General features: G+C 42.3%; 1 protein-coding gene across 1 annotated transcript in view; it reads right to left on the reverse strand.

Annotated features, from left to right (window-relative positions):
* Positions 1-12,389, reverse strand: part of ano11 (anoctamin 11) — a 46,908-nt gene that overhangs the window by 15,023 nt on the left and 19,496 nt on the right. Inside the window, exons 10-17 of the mRNA XM_052038986.1 lie at positions 11,944-12,040; positions 10,819-10,962; positions 9,728-9,865; positions 5,676-5,774; positions 4,018-4,120; positions 3,182-3,293; positions 1,022-1,076; positions 89-186 (exon numbers count right to left, since the gene is read on the reverse strand). Coding sequence (XP_051894946.1) covers positions 89-186; positions 1,022-1,076; positions 3,182-3,293; positions 4,018-4,120; positions 5,676-5,774; positions 9,728-9,865; positions 10,819-10,962; positions 11,944-12,040 — 846 coding nt within the window. The remainder of the gene's footprint in view (positions 1-88; positions 187-1,021; positions 1,077-3,181; positions 3,294-4,017; positions 4,121-5,675; positions 5,775-9,727; positions 9,866-10,818; positions 10,963-11,943; positions 12,041-12,389) is intronic.

The following is a 12,389-nucleotide window of genomic DNA, read 5'->3' on the forward strand; positions in this document are numbered from 1 at the left end:
TCTTACCCAGGATACAGAAATTCCTAAAGTTCTCTCAGGATATTTGTGTGTTTTGTGTGCTGGAAAGGAACTGGAAATGTCTACTCACGGAATAACAAACTCTTGAACGTTGCTGATTATCTGCTTCCCCACCATTATGATGAAAAGTTGCTGAGCAAGTTCGATGAGACACCCACCTGGGCCGCACTGTTGGAATCAAACAAGACAAGTGAATTCACACATATTACAGTGTCCCTCAGAATGAAACATTACAATGGATAGGAGGAAGAGAAAGAGTGGTATGAAGCAAACAGGACATGTTCATTCATAATGAGCTAACTCCAAAATTATTTTCACAATAAACAAATGATAAGAACCAAAATAGAATTTACCTAGAGGCTTCACTGTGTGTGTCCTAATGACAGAGGACAGTGCTTGATCCAGTGCTCTGAAGATAACCCCTATCCCCACATACCACCACCACTCTTAAGCTATGCTTTGGTTCTGTATTTCACAATTCCCTCCTGGCTGTTAAAGACACTTTAATAATTAACCTGCTCTTCTCACAATCACAATAAAAGAGTTTCAGGCCATGTAACTGGGAGACTAAGGGATATCCCAGTCTCCCTTACACTTTCAAACTAGTCTTATCTACAGAAACAACAAAATAAAAAAATGGAAAATGCTGAAACAAAAGCAGAAATTGTTGGAAATACAGAAAAGGTCTGTTGGCCTCTGACAAAGACATCTTAAGGTTTTAGGTGTGACTTCAAATCAATGAGAAATATAACAAAGCTTCTTCATTTTGTTCTGTGGAGCAGTGGTCACCCATGATCAAGGAATGGGAGCGAGGGATCCTGAAGAGGGTGGTCTTGTTGAGTTAGTGATAAAAAGTTGCTGAGCATGTTCAGTCAGACAGGTTTAGTGAGTGGGTATCTCGCTCTCTCTGGGTCTGGAAGGATTTATCCACATGGACGTAACCTCAGGAAAAAGAGGGAGAAATCTGGGAAAAATAATCCTATCCAGATGATCTCATACTCACATCTTCATTCCTCATCCCAAACAGTTTGCCATAATGTCCTGGGTATCCCACAAACCTTAGGAAAAACAAACAAGATATTCTTAGAAAAAGAATTCCAATCTCAGCCCTGAGCAACAACAACCTTCATTTATACAGTCAAGGACCCTCCCACCCCAGTCATTCTCTCTTCTCCCCACTCCCATCGGGCAGAAGATATAAAAGCTTGTGAACATGTACCATCAGACTCCAGGACAGTTTCTACCCGCAGTCAAAAGACCTCTTATATGATAAAGATGAACTCTTGATTCCTCAATCTATCTCATCATGGCCCTTGCACTTTACTTGTCTGCCTACACTGCACTTTCTCTGTAATTGTAACCCTATATTCTGCATTCTGTTTTTTTTCCCTTTTGTACTAGCTCAGTGCATTTATGTATGGAATGATCTGTCTAGATGGCATACAAACAAAAGCTTTTCACTGTATCTTAGTACATGATCTAAGTATCATGTGAAGTATCTACATGAGGTGCTGTCTCACAAAGGCAACATCTATCATAAAAGATCCCCACCATCCGGGCCATGCCATCTTTTCGCAGCTACAATCGGGCAGGAGGTACAGAAGCCTGAAGTCCCACACCACCAGGTTCAAGAACAGCTACTTCCCTTCAACCATTCAGTTCTTAAACCAACCGGCTCAACTCTAATCACTACAGTATAGCCACACTTTGCACTTTGATCACTTTGCACTCAAATGGACTTTGTTATTTTTTGTTCTAATTGTGTTCTTTCTTGTAAAAATTGTGTATAATTTATGCTTAACTTGTTTTTCCTGTGAATGCTGCTTATCTGATGCTATGTGCCTGTGATGCTGCTGCAAGTAAGTTTTTCACTGCACCTGTGCATACATGTACTTGTGCATATGACAATAAACTCGACTTTGACGTTTGACTTTGATGTGACAATAACAAACCAACTACCACTTTCCAAGATTCCAAGGCACTTCACAAAGGGCTAATCAAGTTAACACTTGTTAACAGGTTAATTCAAATAATTCAATATAGAATAAAAAGCTAATGTAACAATAGTAACAATGAAACTATTGGATTGTCAAAAAGAAATCCTTTTGATTCACTAATGTAATACAGGGAAGGAAATGTGGTGTCTCTACCCAGTCTGACTCCAGACTCAGTAACGTTGTTGATTCTTAACTGCTCTCTTAAATGGTCTAGCAAGTCACTCAATTTTGAGGACAATGAACAATATATAAAAAATAATCATAAGGCTGGAAAGATCATAAAGAACTTTAAACATGAGTTTGAGAATTTTAAATTAGACATTTGTGGTAGGTACTTCGTGGGTGTGTGGAAGAGGAGGAGGGGATGGACAGGTTCAGTGTGAGGTAGCAAGGGAAGCCATTGCTCTGAAGGTCTGGCTACAAGCTGATAGCTATTAAAAGAACCAAGCAAGAGTGACCCTGTTACGCTTGACAATGAAGGAGAGGTGTGTTTGACCATGCTAAGGGCAATAGAGGGAAGGAAAGATTCACTATAAAAACAGAAAATGTTACCTGAAACTTTATTTGGGGTTTTCAGGCAGTGAGCAGGAGTGATAACCTTACTGAATAGATTCAAACCTGGAGGTGATGGGATGCGCAAGAGGCAAACATCAGATGCTACCCATCTCAAAATCATTGTAAAGGCTGGCTATAAAACTAAAACCACAGATGTATTATTGAGTACCTTGTGTTGCAAAATCAAGTTGAAGAACGAGAGGAGTAGTGATTCAGCGAAATTAAGGTTGTGTTTCAAAAGCATGTAGTTTTAGGAGGAAGTGCTCACTGAGCGAGGTTAGGAAATCTATGATGTTTCAGATCCAGCTTAGCAATGAACTAGAGTAAGAATCACCATGGAGAGTCCAGATTTCAGGAGAGTGAGGATGGAGGAAGAAGATATAGGTCAGGGTATCGGAGCTTAGGAGAAGCAGATGTGTTGATCACCGTTACATTCCAACAATGGTTTCACTAGAAGCTGGATTCTCAAACACTGATACATCTGAATCTTTCTTTACTGCTTGCATCTATTTCCTGGGAATTCCACATGATTGTTTTTCATTTTGTGATCTAAAATTCTAATAACCAATCATCTTCCCATTTGAATATAAAACTACTTATTTCTGACGCACCGTCCTTTTACAAATGCCACGTAGAATGGGGAGGAGTAGAAGTTCACAAACTGGAACACAAATACTTTAAAGGTGAAAGCATCCTCGAACTGAGTCTGTGTGCGGTGCATCTCTGGACAAGACAGAAAAACAAGTATCAATACGTAGAGAGAACCAGGAATGAGCATGTGTGCACATGTGCAATATAAATACATGCTCTCAAACCAACACAGACACATACATAAACAAACACACACACATGCATGCATATTCCAAGTTGTACATCCAGTGGATGCACAAACAGCCAACATAGGTTCTGACTCATACTATTACACACCCAATTAATGCACACATATATTCCGTGCATTGTCCGACCACATTTTGGCATGCTTTGTAGCTACAGAATAAATATAGTTTGCTACTTTAATTTGGTATTGCAGCATTCACAGGTCAGTAAAAATCCACTAAACTTGTTCCAGACTGCCAGACTGTTACTGTTAGTCCTGTGGAACCATATAACCATCTTGTTTCAGAAAATTAACCTTTTTAATCACTTATAACTTGTGCCAACTGAGTTATGCAAGTTCCACAAGCTCCATTCTTTTACACGTCCCAAAAATCAGAGGTGTGTTTCTAATTTTAGGGCATGTAAAATTATTAGTGCATTTCGTTAAAAATGGTTATAATCTGGATTGAAACTGAAAATAAAGGTGTTGGCTGACATCTAACTGACAGCAAAGGTGCTAAAAGCATGCACGTCTGGGTTGAATCTACCTTGGGTCAATGCTGGGACATCATACACAAGGTGAGGCTGACTCAAGAATCACTGTGCTGGTAGCCTGTGAAGTTTCCCTTACCCCATCTGGTGAGTTTTTCTGCAAGTGAAGTGTAGATCTGGCCCATCAACAGGATGAGTACAAGGTTTACCATGGAGCTACTGATGTTTGCGATGTTTCCAGCCTGTCAGGGAATGAAGCAATGTACTCAGTACAGCTCCAACAGTTACTGTGCTCATAACATAACAATAATGTATGAGGAATGGGGCCTTGGATGGGAAATTCAGAGATGTGGCCACTGTGAAACTGTACCCAAGAAGGTTTAATGGCTTCAAAGGAGAAGGAAGAAAGATTGGACCTTAAAGCTGTGCTGCAGGAGATGTCCTAATGATGCATCCAAAATGTCCACACTGGTCGAAGCATTGCCTGCCCCTCTCCCCACTCATCAGCACCCCTACAACACTAGCAAAGATTTAAGGATCTTCTCCATAGATATGGAATGTGGATATGATGAATCAAAGTCTGTCATCACCAAGAAGATGTCAGAATTGACATTAATTGTAGAGACAGAGACAGACAACCAGTTTAGACTCATCTAGCCCTGTTGTCTAGCCCAATTGTTTTATTCTTCTGATGTTTGCCTTCTTGCATCCCCTTCCATCTGCCAAATCTCCTTGTGGCATTCTTCAGATGCTCAGCCCTTGCCTAATCTCTCTCTCTCGGTACATATATATGTCTCCTCAAAATTCATCTTCCCAACATAACCTTCAGTTATCCTTCCAAATCTCTCCCTTGCCAGTTTATCATGTTTCTTTGTGAGACATTGTTTACACGAAAGATAGGATTAAGTGCAAGTTGTTGCAGTTGTGAGTGTTGGGGAACACAGTGTTTCCCATTCCCACACCCTGTGACACCCTTGGTCATTTACAGGTGAGCTAATCATGGAGTAAATGCAACAGGGTCTCCTCTACTGTGCCCCATCTAGAACATCAAGCGCAGGCACAGTACATGTTAAATATAGGGAAGAGCTCCATCTCCACTGTGCCATCAAACACTCTCAGTCACGGGCAGTGTAAAACTCTCAACACTACCCCAACAATGTGGTTTTGCCTCAGTTCAGAAGAGGACCTCCTGCTACATTAGAGTGTTATTTTCCAATTCTTGTGCCCATGATATTGCTGATTACACAGATAGGAGCAGTGGTTACTAGGAATTGATTTTGGGTTAAAGACCGAAGGTAAGATAACTTACTCTGCTTACTCCCACAGCAACATTTCATGCACTACCCTCAGGGTTCATTCCCTGCACCACCAGCGCACACAATGCACTGCAGTTTCTCACTTAGGCTACTCTAACAGCACCTCCCAAACCCACAACCTTTACCACCAAGAAGGCCAAGGGCTTCAGGCGCATGGGAACACCGCCATCCATGTGTTCCCCTTCAAGTCACGCACCATCCTGACTTGGGAATATATCACTGATTTTTCGTTGCTGCTGGGTCTGATCCTGGAACTCCCTCTCCAACAGTACTGTGGGAGTAGCTTCAGCAGAAGGACTGCAGCGATGGAAGAAGGTGGCTCACCACCCCCTTACCGAGGACAATTATTGAAGGGTAATAAATATAGGCCTTGCCAGTGATTCCCAGATCCCAAAAAAATGAATACATTTTTAAAAAACAGGGAGTGTGAACATGCAAATTACCCCAAATAAATTAGAACCGTACAGGTTCTTTTCCTCACCTGGGTCATTAGAATGGCGTTGCCCGTGTGGTACATCATTACACTGATAATCCCACGGTACATGATGACTGTCACCAGGAAGATCATCACTACAGACAGCTGCGCAAGGCAGGGAACAGGTGAAATAGAATGAGTGATAATTGTGGGCAGGATCAGGGGGTGAGGGAAGAATGAATGGGTTGGAGGAAAGAAGAGGGACAGAGGAGAAAACATTAAGAAAATGGAAAAATGAAAAAGAGAGAAAAGAAATTGCGATGAGAATGAGAGAACGAATGAGAAAAGAGAATGGACAAAGATGCAAAGCCAAACAAATTGACGTTATTGTTGCGTCATGATGATTAATGCAATAAATCTCATGTGACATATTCTCAGCAACCTTCACACACTCTACATTAGATCGATACAGTCAAGTATCCCCACCACTCCCATAAATCACACAACTCATTCGCCCCTTTAAACCAGGCATGGTCTTTCCTAATAATGATTACACAATGTGATAAGTTTTCTACACTCAGCACATTGTTGAGTGCACTAGAGAAAATTTCCAGGTTAAATCACATCAACGGCAAAACTGTATTTGCTTCCACATGTGGTCTCATCAGCACAGTTGAACTTTCTCCAGTATCAGCCACATATCAATGATGGCATTGTTTACGGACCATTTCCACCTTTACTGAGGTAAATTGGAACTCAGTCAAAGGCAATGACCATCATGGAATACTCTCAATACAATCAAGACACTAGTTGGTTGCTATTTAATGGGACTCTCTGCTGTCATTGAGAGACCTGACTGGGCAACTTCAGAACTTAAAACTGTAGGCAGGTGCAAACCACTGCAGCATCTTCCAAGTTCTACAGAGTGCGCTCAAGCTAGCAGGGAATACTTTCAGCTGCTGAGCTACTCATGCAATGGGTGTTCAGTACTGACATCAATGGGAGCAATCTTATGGCCATAACTGGCCACAAGGTAGGTTATGGACCTCAGAACAAGACAGGAGGCAAGGAAATGCCCATCTGCAAAGAACTTACTCCCAGATGGATTTCAGAAGCACCATATCCTCCCTAGACCTCTCCCAGGAACAATGTATTCACTCACTAAGGGTTTCTATGTGTGTCAATGTGCACAAAGACCTTCAGCCACTGGCTCATTCCTAGACTGCTCCCTCTGTGGAAGTCATGTCATGCTGACTCTCAACTTCCTTGCCACAAGATCTTTGCAAGCAACCGTAGCAGATGCCTGCCATGTCTTCCAATTTAGTGCTAACTGCAGAGTCAGAGCAGTTGCCCAGGCACTGTACTTGTGAAGAAATCATTTCATCTATTTTGATTTCAGTGAGGAACAGATGGCACTTCAAGAGCAGTCAATGGCTGACTTTACTCAGGCCTTCCCTTGAGTGTAGTCAGCCATTGACTGCGCTCACATAAACTCAAAGGCTTCCATGAAGAACTTGCACAATCACCTTAACAGGAGCAGTTTCTACTTCCTCAGCGTTGTTCTGAATCATGAGTAGAATCTCCTCATGGTGAATGCCGTGGCAGACGTGTCAAAAACATGAGGGTATGAGTTTGAAGTTTAAAGGGGGTCTGAGGAAGAAATTTTTTCACCCTGGGGTTACTTGGAATCTGGAAGGCACTACCTGAGAAGGTGGTGGAGGCAGAGACTCTTACAACATTTTCAAAGCACCTACATAAGGTAAAGAAGGGGTTAGAATAGATGGGTACTTGATGATCAGTATGAACGGTGGCTGAAAAGTCTGTTTACGTTGCATGACTCTATGACTCCATTTCACACATGACTCCTCTGTCCTGAGGGAAAATGCATTGCTGGACATTGCCAATGGTCAGCACTGCCCAGAGGGATGGATCCTGTGTTACAAGATATGGTTAGTAAGTTTGCAGGTGACACTAAAGTAGATTATCAAGAATTACAGCAGGATTTTGATCAACTGGGTAAGCGGGCCAAGGAATGGCAAATGGAGTTTAATTCAAATGAGTGCAAGGTATTGCATTTTGGGAAGATAAATCAGGGTAGGACTTTGACAGTGAATGGTAGGGCCCTGGGAAGTGTTGCAGAACAGAGGGACTTAGGAGTTCAAGTACATGGTTCTCTGAAAGTGGCATCACAGGTAGAAGGGGTGGTGAAGAAACATTCGGCAAGCCAGACTTCATCAGTCAGGGCACTGAGTGCAGAAGTTGGAATGTTATGCTGCAGTTGTACAAGACATTGGTGAGGCTGCATTTGGAATATTGTGTTCAGTTTTGGTCACCCAGCTACAGGAAAGATGCCATTAAGCTGGAAAGAGTGCAGAGAAGATTTACAAGGATGATGCCAGGACTTGAGGGACTGAGTTATGGAGAGAGCTTAAGCAAGTTGGGACTTTATTCACTGAAGTGTAGGAGAATGAGGGGTGATCTTATAGAAGTGTATAAAGTCATGAGGGGCATAGATAGGGTGAATGCACACTGTCTTTTTCCTCAGGGTTGAGGAATCAAGAGCTAGAGGGCAAAGGTTTAAGGTGAGAGGGGAGAGATTTAATAGGAACCCAAGGAACAACTTTTTCACCCAGAGGGAGGTCCGTATATGGAATGAACTGCCAGGGGAAGTGGTTGAGGCAGGTACATTAACAATATTTAAAAGACACTTGGACAGGTATATCGATAGAGGTTTACAGGGATATGGGCCAAATGTGGGCAAATGGGACTAGCTTGCTTGGGCACCTTGGTCAGCATTGTCCAGCTGGGCCAAAGGGCCAGTTTCTGTGCTGTATGACTCTATAGCTCCTCCAGTGTGGTCTCCAGCCACAGTATCTGAACACAAATGCAATGAGTCACACAAACTGCCACTCATTATAAGGTAATGATAAATACCACTGGTCTTCTCAAGCAGAGATTTTATTGCTTGCATCGGTCTGGGGACACCCAGCAGTACATGCCAAGCAGTTGCAGACACTTCATTGTTGTGTTCTGCATGCTGCACAATCTTACAAACTGAAGATATCAGCCGGTGCCAGAGGAAAAGTGGCAAGGAGACCCTGACCATGAGTGCCCTGACGCAGAACCTGAGGAACAGCAGAAGCGAGAGAACCAGGAGGAAGGAGAAGGCTCCCTGGGGTTGTCTCCACTCAGCATCCAAGGTCTTATCTCCCAGCTGAGCGGAGAAGGAAAGCATTGTCTTCCTAGCCTGTGAGAGACACATTGATAGACAGACTTCTCTCCTGAACAACGTGCAAGTTCAAGATAAGCGACCCCTCCATATTCCAATTATTACCACCAATACAGTACACCAATAACCAGGCAGCGGTGCCCAGCTAACATGAAAACACACTCAGGCTTCTCTCCAGCTCCACCTGAATGAATCAATTCCTGCTCCAATTACCAAAATGGTTTGCTGCCCAGAGATATGTGAGATTGAGCAAGGCCTGGTTGGGAATTTTGCAAGTCCAGGGTTATTGCTTATTTCTGAAGGTAAACCTTCCTAATGCGGTTGCAAACACATTTTTGACTAATGTCATAATTAATTTTGCAGAAGATCTGATTTGCCGTCAGCACTAAATGCAGCCATGTTTTAGTGCAGCAGAATTGGGCAAAATCCAATTCTTTAGGCAAGTATGTTGCAAAAAAATACAGACAGGTGTTTGAAACCTTTCCACTTAAGTTTGACCTTCCATTTGATGATTCTGACGCTGGTAACATTTGTGCTGCCATTTGAGGCAATTTCTTCACATGATGATGCTGAACCTGATATTAGGCCAGGCTTTGGTTAAGAGGTGGTTTTGCTGCCTATAGTTTAGGGAAAGTCCATTTCCACTGCAACATGGGAATCACATGGACTGCTATTATTTTATTTCTGTTCCCAAGGGCTACTTTCTTAGCCTGTCTGCATTTGCGCCAGTTTTTCTGTGCAAAATATCCAGAACATCAGGAGAATGTCTACAGTCAGAAACGAAAGTTGTAATTCTGCATAACTGCCCATGAATATTCATCAACTCCATGCTCTTAGAGACAAGAACACAGTAATGCAAACATTTTTCCAATAAAATCTATCCTCTCACCATAACTATTATAACCATGGAGCCTGTGATGATACGGGACATGCGATCCTTCTCAGGGAAATATGGCTCTTTGATCCCAGTGACTGGATTCTGTTCCATTCTTGGCGCCATTGCTGCAAACTCAGGTCGAGGACGTTCCTGCCGGAAAACAACTTGTGTTACAGAGTAGATCTCAATGCTGGCAATATCTGTCTAATATCTGGTACTGTCCTCCTTTCTCTCACCCTGTTATTAGTAGCCAATGCCATTAGTTTGACAATTGTTTCATAAGATCATTGCATTAATTGTGGCCAAAACCATGACAAAGCAGGATCATTATGGCCCAATAGAACAATACCAACCAATAACCAATCATGGTCAAGTAACCACATTCCAATTACATTGGACACAAGGGAGAGATACCAGGTCTTCCTTCTTGCATTGGAAGCCCTGGTGGAGACAATCACCCAGAAAACAGAATCCTCTCCGACCTCCTCAACGCATCAGTTTCCTGGGCCGGGGTTGGCTTGAAAGTATGGTAAAGTGTCAAAAATCAGAGGGATGCCCATTAGTTCTATAGCCTGCTTGGTATCATTCAGATTTTCTGTTTGGATGAGCTAAAGAGGCCCAGAGTATCTGAATCCTCTCCTTGTTTGGGAGCTTACTTGGGACTGTATCTCCAGAATGCAGTGGTCAGATTGCATCACCTTACAGAAGATTGTTTATCTATAACTGTTGAGGAAATCATTTTATTGACTTAATGTGGTTGTCCACCCCTTTTGCTTATTATGATTTTATTACATTAAGACTTACAGTATAACAGCACCTAGAGGCACAGTAGCTCCCCACAGGCCTTGTGCACAGGCCTCTATCCACAGGCCTCTTGCACCTCCCTTCTCCTTAGATTATTTTTGTGCTGACAAAACATTGTTCAAATTCAAGATATCGAAAGTTGCCTGTGAGTTTACTATCACAGGAAACATTTAAATCTCATGTGATCCTCCCTTAATTGGATAATTAAGCTCTCAAGAATCTTGATCTGCAGCAGACAAAAATAGACCAGACTAACAGATTAAATTAATTGATACCACATAGTTATTTTCTAGCCTCACCTCATCCTCCTCAAAGTTCATGCAGTCCCAGTGGTGTGCCAATGTGGCATTCTTCCTCTTCCAGTACTCCAGGAAAGTGACCGCCCAGAAGGACATGAAGATGCTGAAGAAGACTGTGCCCGGATGGTCAAAGAGGTAGCCCAGCTGCAGGAAGGGGCAATGGCAAGTCAAAGCTGCGGTAATTCCCACTGGGAACATTCGTGTCTAGAAAATGGACCTTGTGGTCATTATTGAAATATGTTCTATTAATTAATATAAAAATCTTAACCATCAGTAAAAGTTAAACAGGATGAGGCTCTTATCTGCAAAAAAGAAAAGGACGAGGGAGGATTTAAATATGAAATTCAATAGAAGTTTATATAAGTGGACAGTGGTTAGAATGTGGAACATACTACTATAGCCAAGTGTCATAGTTACATTTCAGGGATTAGTTGGTTAAGTAGAAGAGGAAGAGAAGAACAGGAAGATCTTGTGATAGGGTTAGATGAAGCAGAAAGACAGCAGGCCCGTGTGGTGCATAAACACCCACAGGCTACATGACCTGTTCCTGTATATGATCTTATCTACATACGGATGTGTATAGAGACCAGTCATCTTTAGCAAGTTGACTGCCTAAATCTGTGAGACAAAATGACGTCAATGAATGAAAAAGAAACCTTCTTCATGTTCCCTCTTTCCCTCCTTATGTGAAATGACAACCTCTAGTTCTTACACATTATAATGGTGAGTCTACTTCTGTTGTGATAAGTTTCTGAAGGACTACAGAAGGGATGGTTCTCTGGGATCTGTATGGCTTGCAGGTTAGGCTTGACCACGTTGAAAAATGTAACAAGCTTGAGAGGCTAAAAGAGCTCCTGCTGTTCCCACACTCTATGTTAATTGTTATTTTCATTATCAGACTGCCCTCTCGATTGATATCTCTATAACTGGGGTATTTCGTTACCACAGGTGTGTAAAGTTGTGAGACCTGCACTATTCACAAGGTAGTAATGTATATTAGAGCCAAAGGGCCTTTGATTCAATTAACCTATATGCACTTTCAGAACCAAGTATTTGCACGACCACAGGTATCATTGCATAAACAAACACATACAAACAATATCATCACTGTCATTGGAGACGTACTTTAGCCATTGAACAGATCTCAGAGATATTCCAGGTGTCACAGGTATCACAGAGAGGACACATGAGGTACTGGGTGCTGACGTTACAAATCTGCTCTCTGCAAGAAGTAAAACACATGGTCAATGCACAGATCTGTAAATTCCACACAGGTCTTCATTAAGCTGCTTGATAATTGGTAACATCTTCTGAATTCTTCACTTTCCTCACATTTTTCTTCCCCTCCCCCAACACTAAACCTGATCCCCTCCCCTCCTCTCCCAGTGTTTCCTTTCAAAACTTTCTGAACCCTCTGCATTAAACTGGAATACCCCTTTTCACAGTGCAGCAGCCTGGAGACCTCGCAGTGCTGGCCAATCAGCACCTGCATGATTAGATAGTGGGTTATTTGACCAAAGTGCTCATTCAGCCACATCCTCACCCTGAGTGCATACACACAACACAACTGG

Source organism: Pristis pectinata, chromosome 26, assembly GCF_009764475.1.
Source record: "Pristis pectinata isolate sPriPec2 chromosome 26, sPriPec2.1.pri, whole genome shotgun sequence".
Classification (NCBI taxonomy): domain Eukaryota; kingdom Metazoa; phylum Chordata; class Chondrichthyes; order Rhinopristiformes; family Pristidae; genus Pristis; species Pristis pectinata.